Source organism: Myotis brandtii, unplaced genomic scaffold (assembly GCF_000412655.1).
Source record: "Myotis brandtii unplaced genomic scaffold, ASM41265v1 scaffold82, whole genome shotgun sequence".
In the NCBI taxonomy this organism is placed as follows: domain Eukaryota; kingdom Metazoa; phylum Chordata; class Mammalia; order Chiroptera; family Vespertilionidae; genus Myotis; species Myotis brandtii.
In genome coordinates, this window is record NW_005371324.1 from 7,241,964 (window position 1) to 7,268,993 (window position 27,030).

Genomic DNA, 27,030 nt, shown 5'->3' on the forward strand with positions numbered 1-27,030 from the left:
CATATCTTGAGAGTACTGAACACCTTAAATTCCGGAAGGAGAGAATCTTATTGGCCTCACTCACCTCTTCACGCCACACAGTGTCATGGGACTCAGACCAGCATCTAAGTGAGCTGTCAAGGAATCAGCTACTCATCCCTCCTACATTCACTGTGACTATGGCTGTAGGAGGGGTTCATGCAGTCCATACAGACTCTCATCATTAGAGCCTGTAAGCAAGACAATTTTTTTTGAAAAGGAGCTGTGGCTGGGTAAGCACTGGTATTCACATCTCCCACCCACCATCTGCAGGGTCCAGAGTTGGATCTCTCTACTCAGAATAATAAACAGCAAAGCTTTTTTTTTTTTTTAAAAAAAAGGGATGTATGTTTAACAAGTTGGGCCACCTTGGAAATAAATCTTGTTCTTCTTTTTAAATAATTAAAATTAGAGTGATATGGGAAAATAACTAAATTCTTATTAGAACCAATATCCTACATTTAAGGAGATGAATCTTGAGAAACTGTTTTTGCTTGTCTTGGGGAGATAGGGATGGAGGGGATGAACATTGGAGAATCAGGAAGAGATAGGAGATAATTCACATGAAAACTGGAAGTTGGGGAACCAAAGTTTTCTTACCTCTAGTAGGAGTAGCTAGCCATTTTAAAAGTTTTTAATACAAATGTTTTCCCAGCCCCAGTTCGGGTTCCTCCCTGGCTGCCTGCCACTTGATGCACTGCTACGTCCCCCGAGGGGTCCTGGATTGCGAGAGGGCACAGGCTGGGCTGAGGGAACGCCCCCCACCCTGCACGAATTTTGTGCACTGGGCCTCTAGTATATAAATAAATTTATTAGGTGACGTTGGTTAATAAACTTATATAGTTTTTGGTGTACATTTCTATAATAAATCATCTGTATATTGTACTGTGTGTTCACCAAGTCAAGTCTCCCTCCATTACCACTTATCCCCCCTTTACCTATTAATACCTCCCCACACCCCTTTCCCTCTGGTAATCACCATACTATTATTGTGTGTGTCTATGTTGTGTGGGGGTTTTTTCTTGCTTAATTCCTTCACCTTTTTTACCCAGCCCCTAAACCCTCCTCCCCTCTGACAACTCTGTGTTCTCTGTAACTATGAATCTGTTTCTATTTCATTTGTTAGTTTATTAAAGTATTTTTTTGAAAATCTAGCATTAGGAAACTAAACTCTTCTGTAAGACCCAGTTTTCTCAGAAGCAAAACAGATTTAACAGGAATTTTTTTGTGTGTAATTTAAAATAATTCAGGTTTATGATATACTAGAGGCCTGGTGCACGAAATTCGTGCACAGGGAGGGGGGGCATTCCCTCAGCCTGGCCTGCACATTTTTGCATACCGGGACCCCTCAGGGGCCGGGATCGGGCCTAAACCGGCAGTTGGACATCCCTCTCACAATCCAGGACCGCTCGCTTCTAATTGCTCACCTGCCTACTTGCTCCTAACTGCTGACCCCTAATCACTCTGCCTGCCTGCCTGATCATCCCTAACCGCTCACCTGCCTGCTCAGTGCATGTCATAGCGACCGATCATTCCACCGTTCAGTCAATTTGCATATTACCCTTTTATTATATAGGATTGACAATGTAAACATACAGAGGAGAAAGTGAATATTCTAACACAAGGTTAACATTTTTAAATGTATCTCTCGAATCTTTTTAACAAAAGTTTTTATTTAGACAATGTGGACATGCTTTATATAATGTTTCATAACATTTTTTATCTAGCACACTAGTGTATTTCCATCTTTGTAACTGTTCACATTTAAGATTATTTTAATATTATTTTATTTAAGGACTAGAGGCACAGTGCATGAATTCTTGAACTATTAAGGGTCCCTAGGCCTGGCCTGCGGGATCGGGTCAAAACCAGCTCTCTGACATCCCCTGAGGGGTCCCGGATTGTGAAAGGGCGCAGGCCAGACTGAGGGACCCCATCAGTGCACGATAGGGACCGGGGAGGGATGCGGGAGGTTGGCCAGCCAGGAAGGACAGTGGGAGGGCTCCAGGGCATGTCCAGCCCATCTCGCTAAGTCCCAATCGGCCAGACCCCAGCAGCAATCTAACCTACCAGTCAGAGCATCTGCCCCCTGGTGGTCAGTGCATGTCATAGTGATTGGTTGACCAGTCGACTGTCTGCCCCCTGGTGGTCAGTGCACATCATAGTGAGTGGTTGAGTGGCCTTAGCATATCATTAGCATATTACGCTTTAATTGGTTGAACAGCTGACTGGTTGACCGGACACTTAGCATATTAGGCTTTATTATATAGGATTACCATAATTTAAGAAGTCTCTCTGTTAAGTAGTTTTTGGTACTCTCATATTAAAAATAATGTAAACATCTTTATATTAAATTGTTTATGCACCTAAGGTTAATTCTTTATTGCAAATTCCTAGGAAACAAAAATGAGCACTCCTATAGCTTTGGATTTGTTCTGTCACTTGATTCTCCATGAAGTATTTTTCTAATCTATTGTCTTTCCCAATTGTCTTTCCCAATTGCCTAATTTTTTGTACCCTTACCTTCATGTTAATACAATTAATATATATTTTCTCATTGTTATTTTAACTTTCAGTTCATTGACTATTTGTGAAATCAAACACTTAAGGTTGGTCAGGAAGGATTTGTATTTATTTATTTATTTATTTATTGAGCACTGCTTGCTCATGTCCTTGTACTGTACTTCTAGAAGAAATTTTTTTTCTATCCTATATAATAAAGAGGTAATATGCAAATTAACCCTCACACCCTCACAGGATGGCTGCCTACGACCAGGCCGGCAGGGGGGCTAGTGAGGGATGACCAAACGACTGAACAGCAGGCTGTGTGGGGTGACCAGGCTGGCAGGGGGGGGAAGTTGAGGGCAACCAGGCCAGCAGGGTGGGCAGTAAGTGGTGACCAGGCCAGTGGGGGGCAGTTAGGGGAGACTAGGATGGCAGGGGGGGTGCAGTTTGGGGCGATTAGGCTGGGATGGGGGCAGTGATGGGTGACTAGGCCAGCAGGGAGGGGGCATATGGGAGCTACCTGGCCAGCAGCAGGGGGCAGTTAGGGGTGACCAGGCAGGCAAGCAGATGAGCAATTAGGAGCCAGCGGTCCAGGATTGTGAGAGGGCTGTCCTACTGCTGGTTTAGGTCCGATCCCTGGATCAGGCCTAAACTGACAGTCAGACAGCCCCCAAGGGGTCCCGGATTGGAGAGGGGGCAGGCTGGGCTGAGCCCCGCCCCCCTGCACAAATTTCGTGCACCAGGCCTCTAGTTCAATAATAATTCTCTTGGCACATTCCAGGTTAGTAAATTCCACTTTAACAAACTAAATGACTATACCTCTAAAATTAAGTAATCTGTTTTCTATTAGTAAGATTATTTGTGTTTTTCATTTACTGGTAAACCAATTTAAAGAGAATCATAAATACCTTTCTAGCACTGATTTAACTGTTGAGACTTAAATGTTATTATTAGAGTAGACTGGTGGAAATAACCTTTGATCAGGCTAGTTCTTGTAGGACAAATCACTTAACCTCTCCATATCCCAGTTTCTTCTATAAAATAAGACTGAGTTACTTTTCAGGATTGTAATGAGACTTGAGGATATTATAGTTAAATATTGATGATAGCTTTTGGTACATGGTAGCTTCCTAATAAATGGCATATTTAGTTTTTATTAGCCTCACTTAGTGTTATTGTATTTCAACATGTCCCTTATTATAATGGCTTTCCAAACTGTAGGTCTCAAACCATTCATGGATTATGAAATTTATGTACATAATTTTTGGGCACAACTAGAATTTTTTAGTGAAAAAGAACAGAACAAAACTGAATATATAAAAATATTTCACACATTGTAAAGGCAAGTGTTTTTATGTGAAACTTTTATTCTGTATATAACATAGGTAGAAGGAGTGTGTATAGTGGAGCACTTCTTACTATGAGTTGTAGTAAAAAACTTCCAAAAAATACAATTTTATCAGATACTGATCACATAGTGTACAAGTCTTACACTATGTGGTTAAGACAACTAAATTTAAATCCCAACTGTAATAATTACTACCATATTGCTTTGAACCAATTGCATAACCTCTGTATTCCTCAACTGTAAAATGAATTTTAATTATACTTGTCTTGTGGGAGTGGTATGTGAACTATATGATTTCATGTATTGAAATCACTTAGTAGGTACTCAATAACAGTAGGCTATTATTTTATCAAGACTTGAGCAGAATATAAATTTTTCTCTGAATAAGCAAGTAATGCCACATGCATTAGAGTTCATAAGAGAATATAAAGTCGTCACATTTGTCAGGACTGAATAATTAGCAAGTTTTTTCATCTACAACATGTTTCTTGATAAGCATCTTATATCCACAGATATGAATTTTCAAGAGCCATGTAACTATTCTTAGTCTTGCTATGGAAAAACAATATTATCTCTCAAAATGGGAAGGAATAGATGGGATGAACTTACATGCTAGACATTGTATTAAATTCTTTGCATAAATTATCTCATTTCATACTCATTAAAACCTCATATATTTGGTATGATTATGCTCATTTACAAATGGAGAAACTGAAGAACAGAGATCTGAACCCATATCTGTCTGATTCTACCCTCTAGGATTATATTAGTAGCTACTAGTGGAAAATGTAAAGCTTAAAAGAAAGAACTAATCTATTATAAAATAAGAATTGATTACCTGTGTGCTGATATTAGCCTCAGCCACCATCTCCTTGTAGGATATCCAAAAATATCTGGATTTTGTTTAAGATTTTAGTAATAACCCCATACATTTGAGATTATTCTTCTTTTAATTGTACTTCCACTAAATACAGAAGTATAGATAATTAACTCACAAAAGCTTTGAATTCTATAAAAATCTTTTATGTATGCGGGTTATCTCCATTTCCTTGCAAATTGAAAAAGAGCTTTATGGTTCCATAAACCTCCCTGCAGAGACTATCAGGTTACTCACACCCAGGCCTGCTTGTATTTGCCTATTTCTGCCCAAATGCATGCCCACTCTCTCACCAGCACAGCCTGAAATTTAAGTCACACAAAGTCCAGAATATGTTTAAATTGGAGAATATGACTTTAATTCAACCCCTTTAGAAAGCCTTCCTTATATTTAGGAATATAAATATATACTTACAATATTATATATTTATGTTATGTAGACTAAGAAAAATCTAGGCAGGACAGGTTTTCCTTCTTCATATTTCAAAAGGCAAATTAAATGAGGTCAAATGCCTTGTTAAAATTCATTTAGCTAGTGAAGAGGACTAGAACTGATCTGATATCTTCTGTATTCAAAGCTAAAGGTTTTTTTCACTAACTACCTTAGGATTAATTTTTTTTACTATTTTGGAGATAAAAAAAACATGTAAAATAATTGAATGAATTAAGTTAATAAGATAATTCATTAATATATTCAAACTAAATAAATGGAAATAATTAAACAGATAGGCCATGTTTCTTCATCAGTGTCTGGCATATATAGTCAATCATACCACATATACAGTGACTTCAATAAATTCACAAGTAAATTATTGAACAGAGTATTGTTCGCAGTAGATGTCAAAAAAAAAGAAAAAAAAGAGAAAAGACTGAGAGGAAAATGCACCATCAATAAACCAGATTCAAGAATTAATTTCAGTATGACATTTATGACATCTTAGAGTAGCACTATTTTAACAGTATTTTTCATAACTATTTTAAAATTCACTAACATTTTGAATGTATGTTATCATTTACCAACATTTCCAGTATAAATATTTGATATCTTTTTCTTTTAGAAAATGCAGAATATTTTGAGCAGAGAGCCTGTATGTTGTCCGCAATCGTTGCATACACCTTTCAGTGAGATATGGGTTACAAAGTTAAATCTACACAGCAAACGATTGCCTATATAAATAACTAATAGACTGAGAGTTTACATGGTATTGTTGGGAGAGAATGCTTTCAGTAACTGTCTGGTCTTACCTTCTGGGAGAGAATCTCCACTGTGGTTCCATCAATATTTCATGAAGCAACATAAAGTAATATGCTAATGATAGACCATTTACCCCGTGAGCAGGTGCACCCTCTGATGCTTTTTCATCCCTGGTATACCTTTGATGTGGGATCAGTTAAGCCATTTTGAATTATTCTTTTTTGCTTCCTTCTCTTCACAGTTTCACCTGAACCTAAAATGGTGAGCGAGAGTCATCCTGAGGCCCTGGCAGCCCCGCCTGTCACCACTGCTGTGACTGTTACACCAAATAATGCCACAGAGCCAGCCGGCCCTGGAGAAGGAAAGGAAAATGCCTTTTCTAAGCTGAAGGAGAAGTTCATGAATGAGTTACATAAAATTCCACGTGAGTAGTACACATTGTTACTTCAGGAAAAATAAATGGCTGAAAATCATCTTACTCGATCTTACTCATTAGAAAGCAGAATCCCTTCTAACATATTATAAACATACATTTGATTTTTTTTTATTGGAACTGCGGTATTGCCAAAAATATGCATCTTGTATTTAATGTAAGTGGGTTCTTTTTTATCTTCTTTAGTATCTGTTTCTCTCAAGGATATTAATGCTTAAGAGTTGTGCTGTATTTTACATTTGTGGTTATGAAATTATTCCATTGTAAAGATTATTTCTAAGTGGTAACTAAAATGCACTTCCCCAATTGCAAAGTTTGATTTTCTTTTCTTCGTTTGTTAATATTTCAAAACTTTTTGCACAGTTTTTAAAGTTTTTCTTTGTCTTTAGGAAATAAATAATTTGTACCCACTTATTTGTATAACACTAAGTCCAACAGTGGCATTTAATATAAATTTTAAACTACAGGTTCATTTTTTTTCATATTTGAACACTAACTTTGTATTAACACTTTTCTAGGTGCTGGGAAATCTAGGTTTTGGCCTTCACAAAGCTTATATTCTAGTGGGGGAAAGAAGTAATAAATCAATAAACAGGCAAATATATATAATGCATTATTTAGTAATAAATAATGTAAGGAAAACTAAAGACTAGTAAATGGGATCAGAAAGGGGATAGGGAGGGAAAGGTTGTTATTATGTAGGATAATGAAAGCTGGTTTTTAATGAAACCTGGAGGAATTAGGGAAGAAAGTTATAATAACCTGGGGAATACAGGCAAAGGCCCTTAGGCGAGAATCTGCCTGAACAGCAAGGAGCGGCATGTGTCTTAAGTACAAGGTAGAGAGGGACAAAGATGAATCTGTACTGTAGCAGAGGCCAGATCACATGGGGCCTTGGGGAGTATTCTAAGGAACTTGGATTTTGGTCTGAGTGAAATAAAACGCTTTTGCATGGTTTTGAGCAGAGGTGTCCCAGGATCTGGCTTAGGTTTTTCTTTAAAATCATCTTGCTATTGTGTCGAAAATGTGCTTAGAGGGGCAAAGGTAGAATATAAAGCAGGCTGTTGCAATGATCCAGATGAGAGATTTATAAAATTTGTAAGAGAATTCTTCTATAAGGACACTGAGAAACTAAATGAAAATAGACCAGGAATCAACTTCTTATCCCTCAAGTAATTAACAACTTGTTGATCTGTCTGTCCTCCTTTAAGAAATCCAAGTTCATCTGAGAGACACTTTGCACAGTTGTCAGCAATTACCATTCTTAGTAAGAAGATCCATAACCCAGTGGGATGGAGCTGGTCCAGTAGATAGAGCCCTACTATGGGAAATGCAGGCTCCCAGTTCTCTTCTTTGCTCTGCTGCTGAGCTGATGGGCTGATCTAGATACCTTTGATAAAACTTGGCAGAAACCAAATACATATATCATGGAGGCAAATTCTCACTTGAATATTTTATCAAAGTGTTTACTTTAAAAGAAATGTGTTATAAGGAAGCAGAGAAAGCAATGAATAACTAAATCAAATCCATATTCTGCCTTGTCCTCAATACCATCTTCCTCTCTGGAAGAGTAAACAATATGAAAGGCGTGGCAATGTTGATAACTATGGGACTGAATGTTTTCCATGTATCCACATAACCCATTCTCTCATCTCCCAAATGTCAACTTCTTAGTTAGAACTTCCTCAGCCATGCAATTTTACATTATGACCCATGTATCACACCCTGTCTTTGTCAGCATTTCCTGTTCTTCCCTTGCTTTTTATTTCTCACCATATTACTTAGCACCATTTACAATGCTGTATTTTATAATTTGCTTTTATTTTATTGTTTATTGTTTATTGTTTAAAGTATTACATATGGCATTACATGTTTCCTTTTTTCCCAATCGACCTCTCCCCACCACCCCCACCACCCCTATCACCCAGCACATGCCCTCGCCCCCCTGGTTTCTGTGACCTTTGGTTATGCTTATGTGCATGCATACAAGTCCTTCAGTTGATCTCTTACCCCCATCCTTGCCCTCCCCTGCCTTCCCTCTGAAGTTTGATGGTCAGTTTGATGCTTCTATGTTTCTGGCTCTATTTTTATTCATCAGTTTACATTGTTCATTGAATTTCACAAATGAGTGAGATCATGTGATAATTTGCTTTTAAATCATTTGGCTCCCTCCAAAGTAATGTCAGCTCTATGAGGGCCAAAAGTTGGGTTTGTTCAATGCATATTTATATCCCTGGTGGTGCCTGCCACATATGAGCCACTCAATATCTATTTGTTGAATGAATGAATTTTAAGTTAACTTATATCCTGAACCAACCTCCTAGATTTTGAGGCCTTAAGATACTGAAAAGTTAAAGCATATTATAATTTTTTAATTTATAATATTAAGAAAAACATCATTACAGTGTTTGACTGTGTCATCACATTGTTTCCACATTTGTAGTGATAACCATTTTTTAGCCTTTCCCACTTAGAGCCAGGTATGACTTTATATTATTCCTCCCTGTTCATCAGTTGGAAAACAATCAACTGGAAAAAATTAGCTATGAAACTCCTTTTTTTTCCCTCCCTTGGCTCTAAGGAATTAACTTCATTTAATTCCTTTCCAAGCCATTGTCCCATTTCTGTGTCCCTTCGGTGGGCACTGGAAATCAAACCAGGTAATCAGTCTTCTCCACAGAGATTTGCTTTTGACCAGCAACCTAAAATAATACACTGTCAGAGGATGCGGGTAACACCTATGGAGATAGTATGTTGCTAGTTTTCTCCTTGACTTAACAGGAAACAGCAAGTGAAATACCTAAAATATTGAAGTGGTAATGGTAAATAAGTGTTAGAAAAACAGTATCATAAGTACAGCCATGCCGTCTTATTAAAAATATGTAACTGCACATTTCACACTTTCATTTTAATCCATTACAATTTTACTATCAGTGTAATTGAAATGTCTAATGGGATTTATACACAGGGAACAACATTAAGCAAAAATAAAATATATCCCCAAATCACATTCCTTTTGGAGCATATGTTACATAAAGGTTATCACTTTTGACTTGGCGCAACACAGTGTGACTCTAATGACAGGTAACAAATTAGAATATTAATCGATTTCGGTCTCTGAACTAAATCTTGTCTATCTGGCAGATGTGGGTTTTTTTGCAAAATTGATAGCAAACAGCTTTAGTCTGTCACTTGAAATTCCCACTTGTGAGAAGAGCGGTGTCACAATGGCAAGGAGTGTGCATGTCATTAGTCGGGTAATCTGCACAGTCCAGCATGGAACATATTCAAAGCAAATTGCCTGATGATATCATCCATAACACCACGGGGCTTAAAATTAAAAAAAGGAAAAGGAAATGGTGAATGTGGAGCATTTTTATCTTTCAATTCATTCTGCACACTGTTATCTAAATGAAGCAGACAAGGTTCCTCAGAATGTTTCTTTATTTTGCAACTTTGATTTTAATATGACTAGGGCCATGGTTGGTTTGTAAAGCATGAACGCGTGTCATCCGAATAGCTGTGATTAAGATTTTGATATTCATGAGCTTCTTGAAGTAGAGTGCCCCTTTCCTTAAGCACAGCGGAAAACCAGATAGCCGGTCCTGACTCTTAGTCCAGAATAAGAGCAAGTGGACTAAGGGTACTTATGTAATTCATGCAGAAATACTATTGGATAGACAGTTTAACACAGGGATTCAAACCACAAACTCTGGTCACATTCTGCCTGGGTTCAAATCTTAGCCCCACCACATACTAGCCTTTTGACCTCAGGAATGTCACTTAATCTTTCTGTTATCAGCTTCTTCCTGTATAAAAGGGGGGCGAGAATATCTCCATCATAGGCTTGTTGTGTAAAGACACCATTGCATATAAAGTGCTTAGCAGAGTGTCTGACGCAGAGTAAGCATTTTATAAATGTTAGCTATTATTAAACTCAAGCTGTCTTTTTTAACAAGTCTATTTCTATTTTTACAAAGCCCTCTTTTCAGGTCAGACACCCAAATGGAGAAAATTACAGAAACTCTGCCACCAAATATTTAAGCATTTCATTCTTTAAATCCACTCCAATATGCCTGTTCTAAGAAAGACGAATTCCCTCTCAATGTTTCCTTTTCCCAGCACCTTCTCTAATTTCCCTTTAAAAAATAAAAAAACCTCCTGTAATTTTATTGTCTTACTCATTCCTTTAATCCATATGCATGCTCAAGGTTCACACATCTGAAATTCCTAGCAAAATTCCACACACACACACACTAAGTGCTTAAGAAATGTCATATTTCCTCTTTTCATTCTCTAAACTTTTCTTCTTACCTTACCTCCTCTGTCAACTACCATTCTCTCTTCCTCCTCCATATCTCCACCAAACTGACAACCCAGCTCCTTCCATTCTGTTTTTTTATCCTCCAAATACTGTTAAAATTGTTTTAACTAAATCACAGATACTTCTTGATGTGCAGGTATGGGGTTTATTCTCAAACTCAGTCATTCAGATACTTCTGCATTGTCATCATTGTCAGCCACCATCATCTGAAAACTCTTGATTTCCAGAACTCTCCTCTCATTTCCTCCTCTTCCTTTCTTTCCTCCTTATTCTCTTTTATTGGCTGGTCTCCTTTTTCATTGTCTTTCCTTCCCTTGAGTGGTAGAGGTCCCTGTCTACAAGTTTCCATTTTCAACCTTTTTTCCTTTTGAAATCTACATGCTCTCCCTGGGAGCTCTCACTCACCTAGCTGTTCAAATAAGAACTCTCACTATTACCCTTGTCTCCCTCATATGTTTCATCTCCAGTTCTATACCTGCATTCAACTCCTGTTAATTCTCCTCCTGAAAAATCTCTCAAAACCAGCCAGCATTCTCACCTCCAGGGTCTTCTCTCATACTTTCTCTCTTCCTGGACTCCCTTTCCTATTAACCCTAACACATTCTTTTTTTTTTTTTTAATTCAAGCCAATTCAAATATTCACTTAAGTGAGAAGTTCCATCATTTCCTAAAGCAGAAATATTTAAGTCTTCCTCCAGCCTTTCAAAGCTCTTCATTAAATGTCTTGCTTATCTGGTTTGGGTTTATCTTGTTTAACTAGTCTTTCTCATTGAAATGGAAATTCCTCAGAGGCAAGAACAATTTCTCATACATATTTGTATCTTTCATATTTGAAAGTGTCTAACACCATGCTAGAAACAACTGCATAGATATTATCATATTATAAATATTACGTTATACCAAACACTGTATTTCTTGTGCCATGCTTGGAGAAACTGATCTACAAAGCAATAGTCTTCAGAACTTTTTTAGCCAAGAATCTCTTTGTTCAAATAAAAACAAAAACAAAATACTATATAAAACAAAACAGAGCTGCTGTGGTGAGTTAAAGGTGTCTTTCACGCACTCTTCCAAGATACCCCTATTAGCAGCTCTAAAGACCTGGGACTGTATGGGATATATTTGAAAGCCGTGGCCTGAAAAAGTAGTAGGTATATCAGTGTTCTCTCTTCAACCACCAAAGAAACTCAACAACCAGTACTAAAATAGTTGGTTAAATATGGCGCAAGCAATATTCATTGATGATGAAAAAATGCTGTCCAGTAACTATGTTTTTCTCATGTGGCTGCAGATTGAACATAAAGTCATTGTCATAAGTCAAGAAACATATGAAGAGAACCCTTAAGAACATACAGTGATACATATCATGTAAATAACAACAATTATGGTATTGATGGCTAATATTTGTAGAGCTTTTTTAAAAAATTTATTTTTATTGCTTTCAGAGAGGAAGGGAAAGGGAGAGAGAGAGAGAAACATCAATGATGACAGAGAATCATTGACCGGCTGCTTCCTGCACGTTCCCTACTGGGGACTGAGCCCGCAATAGGGGACATGTGCCATTGCTGGAATCAAACCTAGGACCCTTCAGTCCACAGGGCAACACTCTATCCACTGAGCCAAACCAGCCAGAGCTGTTTGTAGAGCATGTAGCACGGAAATATGTGCCATGCACTCTGTAAAATAAACCTCAATTCTGCCTTATAAAAATTCTATTAGATGAAAACAATTATTTTCCCCATCCTATATAATAAAAACCCTAATATGCAAATCCACCGAACAGCAAAAGGACCGGTCACTATGATGTGCACTGACCACCAGGGGGTAGACGCTCAAAGCAGGAGCTGCCCCTGGTGGTCAGTGCTCTCCCACAGGGTGAGCTCGCTCAGCCAGAAGCCGGGCTCATGGCCGTGGAGCACAGCAGCGATGGCAGGAGTCTCTCCCACCTCTACCAGTGTAAAGGAGCCAGGGGTCCCGGACTGCAAGAGCCCCAACTGCAAAAGGGATGTCTGACTGCCGGCTTAAGATCGGGCTTAGGCAGGCGACATCCCCCTAGGCCAGTGGTTCTCAACCTTCTGGCCCTTTAAATACAGTTCCTCATGTTGTGACCCAACCATAAAATTATTTTCGTTGCTACTTCGTAACTGTAATGTTGCTACTGTTATGAATCGTAATGTAAATATCTGATATGCAGGATGGTCTTAGGCGACCCCTGTGAAAGGGTCGTTCGACCGCCAAAGGGGTCGTGACCCACAGGTTGAGAACCACTGCCCTAGGGGGTCCTGGCCTGCAGGGGGCGGGGAGGATGCCCTCTCCCCCCCTGCACAAATTTTGTGCACCGGGCCTCTAGTTTTACAGATAAGAAGGCTGAGGCTTAGTAAGATAAGTGATTTATCTAAGGAAGTTACACATGGTTCAGATTGACAGGCCTAGTCAGGAAAAAATTGCAGTTTTTTTATTATGTCTTAACAGACTAGCCCAGAGGCTGCAAATGACCTCCACCATTCCTATCACACATGACTTGAAACTTTTAGAGTTCTATGTGTCTGTTCAGCGTATTGGTTGATATTTGTTATTCATCTTTTAATATTTGTATTAAATGACTGAATACTCAGAACACAAGTTTAATACTAATTCAGAGTTTGTTGTTGCATTACCTGGTTTTAAAGAGAAGTACTTATGTATTCACTTAAGTTTCTGCATTTCTTTTGTTGCACTCTGTTAGACTGACATGTGAATAACCAATTACTACCTAAGTTGCAATTTGTTGCATCATATACATGAACTTTACATATGATTCAGCTATCACTGGCTGACTCAATTCTTCTCACTTCAGAGAAGCATTGGCTAAAACGTTAAGTGACATTATTCATTGTTAACCTCTGCTAAGTTGAAATATATTTAAGAAAATAGTTGCAATACCGGTAAGTGTTCTTTTCAGAGCAAGTGATTTGCAGTATTGAGTAACTTCATCAATGCAATGCTGAAGGAACCTATTTCGGACAAGGACACTTAGAGATAAGGGTGCAAGTCATCACAGCACAATGTAGTGAGTCATGCTTACATTCATTCAATAAACATAGTTTATTTTATTTTAGTTTATTTCATCATCTTCTCAAGTTTAATTCTCATTTAAAATATAGGAAATGTAAATGTGTGTGTATCTGAATACTGTGTGTGTTTGTGTTAAGAGTTATTATTTAAAACTTAATCCTATGACAGAAAAGTCAGTTTGGTTCTTAATAGAGTTGACACTGCCCCCTACAGTATGCTATGAATTTTTGTAGGCCATTTTTAGTGTTCTAAAGGAAGGGCATGAGGGGCAGCCTACAGACCAGGCACCTACACATCTTGGAACATGTGAGACAGTTTCACACTATGAAAAATTGCCTTGCATTTTGCATGAAATTCAAAATCTCCATAGAACATGCATATAGGAGGAAACCCTGTTAAAATGGGAGACATCTATAATACTGTCAACAATAAAAACAAAAATAACCCCATTAAACATTAGCTTAACTAACTTCATGAAAAATAAATAATCAAAAATAACAAAGGAAACCCTGTTAATAATTATCTGAACCTAAAACTGTCATATAAACACCAAGTATTTTTGTGTGGCTCTAATATAAACTGAATATCCTAGTTTTGTTTCTAATGTTTGACTAACCTCTGATCTTTTATTTTCTCCTTCCTTTTCAAAAATCTCATTGTCTTACTTCTCTAAATTCAAATATTCCTTTTAGCAGTTGTAATGATTCATTGTCTTGCTACTGGTATAATTGTGACTGAAGACTTGTATACTGATATATAAATAATTTCATTATAAATTACTTTATTTATTTTATATTATAGTTAGTTTTATTGATTTTTAAAACATATGTGTAGGTATATTATATTATCCATTACTTATACTCTGAGGGAGTTAAAGGAATATTATAACATATTTCTTATAAACTGGGGCATTGTGGAAAACACTGATTTTAAAGAACATGTGTGCACCATGATCCTACCAACACCTTATATTCAATGTTGAAACCTATCCAAAAATATGTTACTGATGCTGGCTTTCAAGAAGGTTCTTTAAACGTGTCCCTGCATTTTTTCTCCCTCCTAGGACCCTATTATTCAGAAAACTCCCCCAAAATATTCATGCCTGTAAAACAAACTAGTGTTGAGAGATTTTATAAACTTCTAAAGCATTGGGTAATACACAGTAATTCGAAGCACATAAAGCCACCAAGTGAATTAAGATCTCAGGGAAGTTTCTAAACCATATTGAACTACATTTCATTAGCATTTCAAAGATATTAAGGAAACACACCTGAGAAAAATAAGGGAGTGAACCATATTTTGGACATATATTAAAAAATAGTTCAGGAATTACCTTGCTGAAATACTATACAGACATACAAATATATTTTAAAACAGTGTTAAACCTCTATTCCTCACCACATAAGCAGTCACAGGTCAAAACACAGACTGCATTTTCACTGAAGGAAGCCTGACTACAAATGCAGATCTATAAAGAGAACAGAATGAAAGAAGCTGAGATACTGCTGTTTCCTCTTTCCTCTAATGACTAGGTATATCTTTTATTGCATTGCTGACATGTCAGGTTTGTGCCAGTCTATTCAATTGGATAAAAAATTTAGAAGCAGAAAACCAAAGGGAAAATATGTGATGTACTATTATATTTTTAGCACTAGGCTTTATTTTTCTTTGTTTTGATTTTCATTTATGAGACTATTACAACAAAGGGATTGAACTTGATAGCTCCTCTTCAGCCTGCCTTTTAAGTGAACTTACATAACTTTGAAATAAAGATTAAGAAGATAATGGCCCATTTAAAGGTTTCTTCAACCAAGCAACACTTTCATTGAAATTCCTGTCCTGGAGGAATTTCAAAACCACTTGAACCTTTTCCCTTTTTCTTTTCTCTTACAAGCTTTTTACACTTAAAAGTTAAAACAAAAAAAAAGGGGGGGGGGGCAATGGTACTACAAATAAGAGAAATACATTCTACTGTTACATATGCCGTATACTTAAAGTAGTGTGCACCTACTCACAGAAACTTAGAAAAGATCCAAGATCTCAGGGTAACAAAATTTCATTGACTGAGTTATATTGTTCAATGCCTTGAAAGTAAAAGTCTATTGTAATAATTTATTTTTCATAAGGACTTGGATGCAAGTCTTTCAAATCAGTAAACCACGCATGTCAAACTCAAAGGCTAACACGGGCCAAATAAATGAGGCATGTGGCCTACGGGCCGCAAGTTTGACATGCTTGCAGTAAACTATTCCAGTGGGTTAAAAACATTTCTGCTATACTCGTGTAAATATTGCTCTCTAAATTCTTCTGTACACTTCTGTAGCCCTGTACTTTGCCCAGAATGCTGTGCTAATCACTCATGCCATTAATACTGTATGACCTTTGGCAAATCATTTACTGTCTCTGTAAAACAAGGATCATAATAGTACTTTACCTCTGGAAAGTATAAGCAGTAAAGTATTAACATATATAAAGTGCTTAAAACAATGTCTGAATATAATGTTGGACATATTCAAAGTTCTAGTGTCCAAGGCATATAGCACCTACTATGTACTAGGCTGCGGATACCAGGAACTAAACCAAAGCACATAACTTTAACTTGTTTCTGGGTCTCAATAGCACTACAGATTCAGAATTTTTCTGCCAGAAGAACTCTAAATTAAAATGTCTTTTTCTGAGATTGTTTGGTATGATTCTTGTATAAGTTTCAGCATCACCTGCAACTGTTTGCCCTCCCGCAATTTGCTTCAGCAGGACAGAAACTCTCGAAGTTCTTGAATTCATTATCCAAAGTGTTCCATGTCTCCAGGTCTTGTTCAAACTCTCTCTTCGGCTGGAGTTTCTAGCTTGCCATTGCTTGTCTACTTGGACTATCTCTTGATATCCCTCAAAACTCTTCTTTTTAATTCTCACCAGAGAGCATGTTTATTTATTTGAGAAAGAGAGAAAGAAACATTGATGTGAGAGAAACATCGATCAGTTACCTTTCATACGTGCCCCGACCATGGATGGAACCTGCAACCTGTTTTTGGTGTACACTCCAACCAACCTAGCCATCAGGCCAGGGAAGAACTTCTCATTTTTTAAAAGTCTTCCTATCCTCATGCTACCAACTTCCTAATCTATTAACCAACAATTGTCACTCTGTAGTAAGTCTGTACTTTACATATGTTTATAATTTTTACTGTTTATTTTACTCATCAGTATGTGTTTTCTCTCTTAATACCAATCAATCTACATGAGATCTGAACACTCTTTTCATCTCTGTGTCTCCAGCACCAACACAAAATTTGGCTCAGAGTAGGCAGAATTATTATTCTATTTTTTGCTCAAAAGATCCTAATAATCATATTACCAAGAAAAAGCTTTCTCTCATAGATACAGAGAGCAGCCTGGTGGTTGCCAGCAGCAGGAGGTGCAATGGGGGTGAGATGGATGAAGAGGGTCATAAGTGCGAACTTCCACTTATAAAATACCTAAGTCCTGGGGATATAAGGTACAGCAGGGTGCCTATCATTAATACTGTACTGTATATTTGAAAGTTGCTAGGAGAGAGGATCTTTATTAAAAGTTCTCATCACAAGAAAAAAGATATTTTAACTATTTGTGGTGAAGGATATTAATTGGACTTATTGTGATGATCATTTTGCAATATATACAAATATCAAATCATTATATGATAGACCTGAAACAAATATACATCATGGGCAAAAGAGGTTTACAGTTGTGACTACATGAAACAGTTTACTTTAGTATTAATATTTGTTAACTAGAGGCCCAGTGCACAAAATTCATGCACAGGTAGGGTCCCTAGGCCTGGCAGACAATCAGGGCCGATCTGTGGGGTGACTGGCAGGGCAATCAGGGGGCCCCCTGCTGGCACCCACCTCAGCCATCCTGGCACCGCCCACTCACTGGCCCCGCCCCCTGCTGCTGCCGACAGTTGTTTCCCTCTGTAGGGCGACCAGCAGGGCAATTGAGGGGCCCCCCCTGACACCTCTCTTGGCTGTTCTGGGGCCTGCGGGCTGTGGGCAGCTCCTGTGTTGAGCATCTGCCCCCTGGTGGTCAGTGCACATCATAGTGACCAGTCGTTCCACTGGTTGTTCCACTGTTTGGTCGATTTGCATTAGGCTTTTATTATATAGGACTAGAGGCCCGATGCACAAAGATTCATGCAAGAATGGGCCTTCCTTCCCCTGGCTGCCAGCACCGCCTTTTCTCTGGCTGGAGCCACCTTTCTGCCTTCGCTCCGGCCCGGAGCCGCCTTTCCACCTTCCCACGCTGCCCATAGGCCCGGAGCGGATGGGGCGGTGCGGAATGCCTGGTCATCACCACAGTGATGACACAAGCATCCCGCCCTGCCCCACCATCTTTGTTGGGTTAATTTGCATACTCACTCCTGATTGGCTGGTGGGTGTCATGAAGGTACGGTCAATTTGCATCTTTCTCTTTTATTAGTGCAGATTGTGTTAGTTTCCATATGCATAGTAGTAAACCTACTTTTGCCCACCCCTGTAGCTATTTGTCAATTATCCTATATAATAAAGAGGTAATATGTAAATGGTCATTATGCCATGACACATAACGACCAATAGCAAGAGGGCAGGGCAGCAAGCTACAAGCAGCGGAGACCTACAGGAGGGCAAGGCAGCGAGCTATGAGTGGCAGAGAGCTACAGGAGTGCGGGGCAGTGGGCAGAGAGCTACAGGAGGGCGGGGCAGTGAGCTGCATGTGGCAGAGAGCTAAGAGCAGCGGTGGGCCGGGCGGCCAGCTGAGGCAAGGGGCAGCGAGCTATTCGCACACAAATTCGTGCGCAAGGCTACTAGTATCTTAATTAAAAAAGAAATGGCTTCTAAAAGACTCTTACTGGAAAGGAGTGATAGTAATAAATAAAGGCAAAAGTCAGCATCACACTGGACTCAAGCTGGGTACCTTGCACAGCCACTGTGCCTTCCCTCAAACACTTGGGATTTCATAACCAATCTTTCTCTTTCTCCCTTGCCTTTTATTTTTCTCTCCATTTCCTTGACCTTTCTTTAACTTTGTCATTTTCCATTCTGTTTCTTTCCTTGTTGCCTGTGCTGAATAAAAATGTTCCTCATTTGTTTTATTCTCTTTGGCCTTCTGATTCAACATTGAGATACAAGCAGCCACCAAATTGGTCCTCAGGGTAAAACAGCTTTCCCTACAAGCAGTTTTGTTCAAGTGGAGAGCTGGGACTTAGCACTAGTTTCATCTTTAAAAATAATGTATTGTATTATAATGCCAGGAAACAAGATGAACTCTTTTTTATTTTATTTTTTACAAGAATTGCTATATAACCCAGTCCAGTTTCCTGTGCTATCACTGAGAGAGTTCAAAGATGCCTGGACGTGTTTTATTGCAGCAGTTTTTCCCACAATGGTCACTTTTGTGAAGTTTTCTGTTTCTGTTTGTTTGTTTGTTTGTTTGTTTGTTTTTGGATTCTCACCAGAGGATATGCTTATTGATTTTAGAGAGAGGGGAAGGGGGAGAAGGAGAGGGAGGGAAGAAAAGAGGGAGGGAGGAAAGGAGAGAGAGAGAGAGAGAGAGAGAAAGAGAGAGAGGAAGAGAGAGACGTGAGAGAGAACATCAACTGCTTGCTTTCAACAGGGGATGGAGCCCGCAACCTAGGTATGTGCCCTGACTAGGAATCAAACCCACAACATTTCTGTATACAAGACAATGTTCTAGCCAACTGAGCCACACCGGCCAGGGTGTGAGGTTTTCTTTAGTAAATAGAGGTTTATAGGAAACTTGTATGAATTTCTCTGTTTTACTTTATTAGCCACACAAAGCACAACAATTTAGTCAGGCAAATACTATTGTTGCCAATAACACCACAACTGTTATTATCATTGAAGTGGTGCTTCAAAGTGGCCTGGCCAGCCAGCTTCCACCCACACTGATTGCAACTGTTCCCTGGCACCTCACCTTTCCACAGCTGCTGTCATCCATGCACCTTTCTTTCCCATAACTGCTAATGTGGCTTCACACCATTTACCTGGCTGCCCTCCAGGTCCTCATCAGTAGAAATCTGGTTTGCTGTTTTGCATTAAGTAGTCTTTAGCTATAACAACAATGCCACTGACGTGGAAGCTCAGTTACTTTCATTCGAGTTGAGTTTAATAATCTTTCTGAATGTCAAGCACTGCCATGTTTCTAATAGTCTTCAATTGTAGGAAACATAGAGACAGTTTTCCCAAGTCAGTTCTGCTACTATTATCTTCCATGGGAACTTACACAAGCCTTTGCTTCTATCTAGATTACTCGGTTTGGCCATTCATTCAGCCAGGAACACTTGGGCTTATATGTATGCAATGCCATGCACCTATCCTTATTAATACTCTCTTCTCCCTTGTTTTCTAATACTTTGAACTCTAATTAGCTTCCTTTCTTTCTGCTTTTGACTTTCTCTTTCTCTCTGCCTCCTCAATCACTTAGTTACAGGGGTCTGTAATTTGCTGCTGGCATTCTTTACCTCTATAATTTTTCTTTCTTTACTAGAGGCCCGGTGCATGAAATTCGTGCATTGGGGGTGTCCCTCAGCCTGGCCAGCGCTCTCTCACAGTCCAGGAGCCCTTGGGGGAGCAGGCCTAAGCTGTCAGTCGGACATCCTTAGTGCTGCTGCAGAGGCAGCAGAGGCTCCCGCCACTGCCTCTGTACTCATCAGCCGTGAGCCCAGCTTCTGGCTGAGTGGAGTTCCCCCTGTGGGAGCACACTGACCAACAGGAGGCAGCTCCTGTGTTGAGTGTCTGCCCCCTGGTGATCAGTGCGCGTCATAGCGACCGGTTGTTCCACTGTTCAGTCAATTTGCATATTAGCCACTTATTATATAGGATAATTTCTGCACTTCCCATATTATCTTTATGTAAAACATACTCAAAACTCAATTTCTAGCCCTGATGTCTCTATTAAGCTCTCCCATTTTGTTAAATCAACTTTATTAGGAATGGTATGCATACCATAAGAAGCACCCACTGTAAATGTATAGTTCTGAGCATTTTGACAAATGTGTATGAGGTAATCATCACTCCAAAAATTTGCCTCTAGTTCTTTTCTGTCAGTTCCTGCACAGTTCTAGGCAGTGATTGATCTGTTTTCTGTCACTATGAATTGCTTTTGACTGTCATAGCATTTCATAAACATGGAATCATGCATGTGTTATCTTTTGTTTCTGGTTTCCTTCACACATTTCCAAAACTAAACTCATCACCTTCCTCCTCAAACACACACACACATATACATACATACACATACACACACACACACACACACACACACACACACACACACTCCTCTACCCTAAAGCTCAACACTCTAGCATAATCTTAGTTCTCCCCAATTTTTTGTGCCCACTAGTTAACAAGTATTATTACCTCGCTCTTGGCCCTCTCTCTCCTTTCCATTCCCATTGCCACTGCTCTATTTGGGCCCTCATCATATTACAATTATTAGAACCTACTAAGGGACCTTCCCACAACCATTTCCACTGTTGGCCAATCCATTATACATAAATCTCCCAGATAATTCTTCCATGGAGCTCAGCTCTGAACACACAAGTCTCTTGTTCAAATGCCCTAGCTGGTTTGGCTCAGTGGATAGAGCGTCAGCCTGCAGACTGAAGGGTCCTGAGTTTGATTCCGGTAACGGGCACATGCCTGGGTTGCAGACTCAATCCCCGGTGGGGGTTGTGCAGGAGGCAGCCAGTCAAGGATTCTCATTGATGTTTCTATCTCTCCCTCCCTTTCCCTTCCTCTCTGAAATCAATAAAAAATACTTTAAAAGATATTCACTACTCCCCCTTAGCTGACTTTTGAACTCCTTTATTTGTCAGCCAAGACCTCTGTAGTCTAGTCCCAATCCACCTTTCCTACCTCATTTCCGCTTCTCTGAAGTGAACTATTCACTGTTCTGAAGAGACATCTCTCTACTTCCTGCCTTTATACATTAGTCCATGATTTTCCTACATCTGAAATGTCATTCTCCTCATCTCTGCATATGCAAGCCTCCCTATCCTAAATGATGAAGGCTCACTTCAAATGCTAGCTCTTTTATAATGTTCCTGTGAATATCCACATTACTCTTCTACTATATTTGTCTTCTATTGTGTAGTATCATGATGTTCACATCTTATTTTCTTTACTACATTTTAAGGTCTTAGAAGATACCTTGGAGTTTGAACATTCTTGCACACTATAGGCATCTGCTATGTACCTTATAAAGAGTGGGCAGTCAATAAGTGTGTATGGCCTGGATTAATGGCTTAGTGGTAGAATACAAAATAAAATAAGTTACCCTTCTTATAACTTAATAGGAGAGATAAGATATGCAGAGAAACAATAACAATATAAGACAGTGGTGCATTCTGAAACCTAATATATAGAGGAGTCATCAAAGATGAAACTGGAAATGTAATTTAGAATTAGGTTAGAGAGGGCCATCAATATCCAGCTAAGAAGTTTAGACTTTATCTAATAGTTGAAGAGGAGCCAGGAACCATTCAAAGTCTTTAAACATGGAAGTAACATAATTATAGTTTTGTTGTAGGAACAGCAGTCTGGCAGCCGTGAGTGGGTAGGACAGATTGTAAGGGGAGAGCCAGGAGTGAGGGACAAAGCGTGAAGGAGGTAACTGAAGGAACTCTATAGAGGTAATGAAAGCCCAAATTGCTGTGGAAAGGAAGGCACAGATGTGACAGAGTCTGTGAACATGCAGTTGACAAGCACTCAACTGGATCTGAGAGTGTCTAGTACAGAGGAATGAAAAATCATTCCAGAGAAGCTGGGGAGCCATTTCAGGGTATGTCTTGTAGGGAATGGGGAAAGCAAGAGAAAGTTCAGCTTTGGAAACTGAGGTTTGGGAATTGATCGCATATAAATTTAGGTTGTAAAAGTGGATAGTTGTCAGTAGTAAGAATGTATGGGGGGTGGGGAGGGGAGAGCGTCAATGATAAATTCTTAGACCATGACTCATGAATGAGTAGAGAAATGGATGAAAAGATAAATGAGCTGTCAGAGAACAGTGGGGAAAGCAGAAGGGCAATGTCATGGAAGCTAAATAAATGAGTTTCTGAGAAACAGTAGCCAATTTAATTTTTAAAAATTATCAAATGTACTGCTTGAAGTTTGGGACAAACAAAAATAACTAAAATATATAATCTGTCCTTAGGGTTTTTTCAGCCTGGGGGCAGAGGGGGAGCAGATGGCATCATCATCATCACTACCAATATTTTCTGAGTGATTAGTACTATAAATTGAATTATGATTTGACCAATTATTCCTCATAACAACGTTGTTGGACATATATTTATGATCCCAATTTTATAGGAAGTAAAGTGTCTCAAAGATGTTCAGCAAAACATACTTTTGTATAGGACTTAATGAAATCTGTATTAAAGAGAGGTCCAAGTAAGCAAAGCACAAAGGAGACTGAATAACATAAGTTGTCCAACATGTATTGTGCATTCCACCCCAGAGTTTTATGGTTAACAATTTGGTTGGTGTGATTGGATTGTGGGTTACATGTATTGATATGGTTGGAAGAGAAAGCATGTGACCCCATTTTTCAGAACATTTAATGCTTTGCTAAGCAGCTCATATTCATTCTGCAAAATATAATAAGCCTTCCTGGGATTTAAGGAACGGAGTGTGATCCAGCTAAATTTTTTTTTCTTTTTTGGACCCATGAGAAGAAATAATTAGAGATATAAGCATCCAGGCATGGCAAGTGCTGCAAGTAGATCATGGAATATTATGCCTGAAAAAAAAAAAGTCCGGGGGAGTTAGAGCTCTTTATTGACCTTGGAAAGCCTTGTTCCATTAGAGAGCTGGAATCAGAAGCCAGCTTGTAGGTGTGAGGTGAAGACTTGGGTGAAACAGGAGTGAGAAGGTGAAAGCAGGGAATGTTAACTGTTCTCTCCCAAGAGAATACAAACAGAATTATAGCTCATGCACTTAATAGGATGAGGGAGGAAATTGGAGTGTTCAGGTGGTTTCAGAATGAGATGAAAGGGAAATAGGTTGTCATTACCATCGGCAAAGCTAACCCTTTCCTGGCTACTTCTAAATGCCATCATATATCCATAGCCCTGGTGTTACCACAAATCTCTCATACATTTCACAGAAGAAGTTACTTGTGAACCTAGGACAGAGAAGTTGGTGACAGTGCACTGTCAGCTTGAACATTAGAAACTCTTTCAGATACACTCAAAGGATTAATTCACCTTGACTATAAAGTGTTGCTGAGACCACATACCAACATATTGACCTGTTTCCCTGTCCTTGCCACAGGCCTCATGCTTATGGCACCTGCCAATGTTATGTTAGAGTTATTTGTCTTATTCTTCCAGATTAGTCTAAATTATTTGGGAACAGAGATGGACATTCTCATACATATTGCTCCTATAGAGTTGACACGAAATGATTACTTAATGAATTAATTTGGGGGACTATGTTTCACTATTATAAATACAAGCCAAAAGTTGGTTTGTGGTGAGAGACTCATTTTCTACTGCTACACAGAAGCTTACCACAAACTTAGTGCCTCCAAACAGTACACATTTATCCTCTCACAGTTTATGTGTATGAAGAACCCAGGCACAGTTTAACTGAGTCCTCTGCTCAGGGACTCACAAGACTGTAATCAACATATCGCTGGACTATAGGAGAGCAGCTCGGGACCCTCTTCCAAGTTCCTCCAGAGCTTTGGCAGAAACTCAGTTCCTTGCAGTTGTAGGACTGAGACCCTCCGTTCTAGAGGCACCCCTGTCATGGGCATTTTTCAACAACATGGCAGTTTGTTTCTTCAGGGCAAATGGGAGGACCTCTCTGTCACCTCAGAAAGGGCCAGGTCCTTCCTGGAGGGCTATCGGGCTATCTCCTGATTAAGTCAGACACACCCACCCAGAATAATCTCCCTTTTGATTAATTCAACATCAACTGGGTTGAGACCTTTCCCACATTGTCAAGATCCCATTACCCCTGCCATATAGAGTCACTGCATCACAGGTTTGGCCCACACTCAAGGATGGGGGATTATATAGGATGTGTACCCGAGCGGTGCTGGGGGGCAGGGGGGAGGTAGAGGTCTTGGGAGCCATCTTAGAACTCTGCCTATCCCAGACAAGGAAAGAGAAAGAGCTTGTGGGAGAGAGCCAAAGAGTTCTTACTTAAAAAGCAATAGAGGTTTTCTTTTCTCTAACTAATACCAATTTGTACTGTGTAGAGTTCAATATTTTTTCACAAAATTAATTTTTTTTTACAAAATTGCACTGGAAAGCATCATTCATTCCTATTTTGTTCTTTTCTTATTTTTTGTGCTATTTCATGGCAACTACTCATATAGAATATGTTCACAGGGTTGGCAACAGCACAGTTTTAGTGGTGGATATTACAGTACAGATTTTTTGTTTGAGATGTCAAAGAGAGTGTGAAAGCCACAGCCATTTGTTATTCATAACTCTCAGTCCAGCAAATCCCTCAAAGGTGATATTTTGGTAATGGTCATTAGTACAAATCACTAGGTTTCAGGATGTCTGTGAAAACACCATAGATCCTGGATTGGAGATACTATTCCAATTCCAAACTTTTACTTAAAAAAAGGGGGGTGGGGGGTTAAGAAGAAATGGAGTTCTGGTCTTAAGTCACAATTGGAATTATAAATTGCTATAAGCTATACTCAATATGATTACAAACTGTAAGTTTGACACATCATGTTTTAAAATGATTATGTGTTACACATTCCTGATACCTCCTGTATAAGAAATACGCATATGAAGGAGAATACTTTAAAGCAGGAGTGGGAGGAGACATGTATTAATAAAGACCTCCAAAAGACTTACAGTTTGGATTCTTCGTATACCCCACATTCCAAAAGCTGTTTCAAGCACATGTGTGGTAAGCCTCTCATTTCTGAAACTGACATCTCTCTTGTTAAGGTGAATTTTAAAAATATTCAGAATCTTACTATTAAAAAGTAAATTATTTTAAAATCCCTGCAATGAAAACTTCAGTTTAGCCATAAACTGAGAGGAAAAACTCATTATTGACTTCTTTGAAACCAATTTAATCCTAAACTACAGTTAATGTCAGCCAAATAACTAAGGTTTATACACTGATACACAGTAACAATGTCTATTACATGCTTCATATTCTTGTAAGGAGTTTAGGTTTCTCCTATTATTGATTGGTGAGAAAATTCTTATGAGGAAAGATTCCAGGGTGTGGGGGGGGAGTGTTTAATGAGGATTTTTCATGTTTTGAGAAAGCAGAAGAAAATAACTAAATCGAAAATGAGAGGTGTTGTTTGAAAGAAAAACTGATCTAGCTACATTAAGAAATTAGAAATATATGTTTTAAATGCAAAAGTACAGAGCAGGTCTTGTGGATTGAATTATATCTCCCAAAAAGATAAGTTTAAGTCCTTAACTCTTGATAACTGTGAATATAACCTTATTTGCAAATAAGTTCTTCAAACACCTAAGTTAAGATAATGTCACACTGGTGTAAGCTGGTTCTTAGTCCAATGTGCCTGATGTCCTTCTAAGAAGAGGAGAGACAGACACCAAGACACAGAGACAGACACACTGGGAAAACGTCATGTAGCTACAGACACAGAGATTAGAGTGATGTATTTACAAACCTGGAAACACCGGGGATGGTGAGCAACACTGGAAGCTAAAAGAAAGGAACAGACTCTTGGAACAGACTCTTTCCCATAGCCTTCAGGAAGAGCATGGCCCTGCCAACACCTTGATTTTGGACTTTTGGGCACCAGAACTGAGAGGATAAATATTGCATTAAGCCTCCCAGTCCATGGTAATTTGTTTCAGCAGCTCTTGAAAATGAATAGAGTGAGCAAGTTAATGGAGAATCACCTGGATCCTTGTGAATGCAAGCTTAGATCACTTTTCCTTCTCTGCCCAAGGTCACCCCCAATCACCTCTTCTCAAGGGGAGAGTTTCCCTTGAAAAGGAGAAGGGTGCTGCAGAAACCAAGATGGCGGCATAGGTAAACACAGGAAATTGCTGCCTCGCACAACCACTTCAAAAATACAACTAAAAGACAAAACGGACATCATCCAGAACTACAGGAAGGCTGGCTGAGTGGAAATTCTACAACTAGAAGGAAAGAGAAAAGCACACTGAGACTCAGAAGAGGTACGGAAGTAAAGTGCAGAGGTACGGAGGCGCAAGCGGAAAGGGCTGGCAACTAAGGACACGGTTGTCTTTTTCAATCGGGAAGGAGTCTCAAGCTCCC

At 39.1% G+C, this 27,030-nt stretch overlaps 1 protein-coding gene across 5 annotated transcripts in view; it reads left to right on the forward strand.

The window, feature by feature from the left end:
• The window catches only part of SYT1 (synaptotagmin I), a 547,809-nt gene that overhangs the window by 343,523 nt on the left and 177,256 nt on the right, over window positions 1–27,030 (forward strand). For all 5 annotated transcript variants that reach the window (XM_005884147.2, XM_014531664.1, XM_014531662.1 and 2 more), the window contains one exon: window positions 6,184–6,366. In XM_005884147.2, the coding sequence (XP_005884209.1) occupies window positions 6,201–6,366 (166 nt within the window). In that variant the 5' untranslated portion in view covers window positions 6,184–6,200. The remainder of the gene's footprint in view (window positions 1–6,183; window positions 6,367–27,030) is intronic.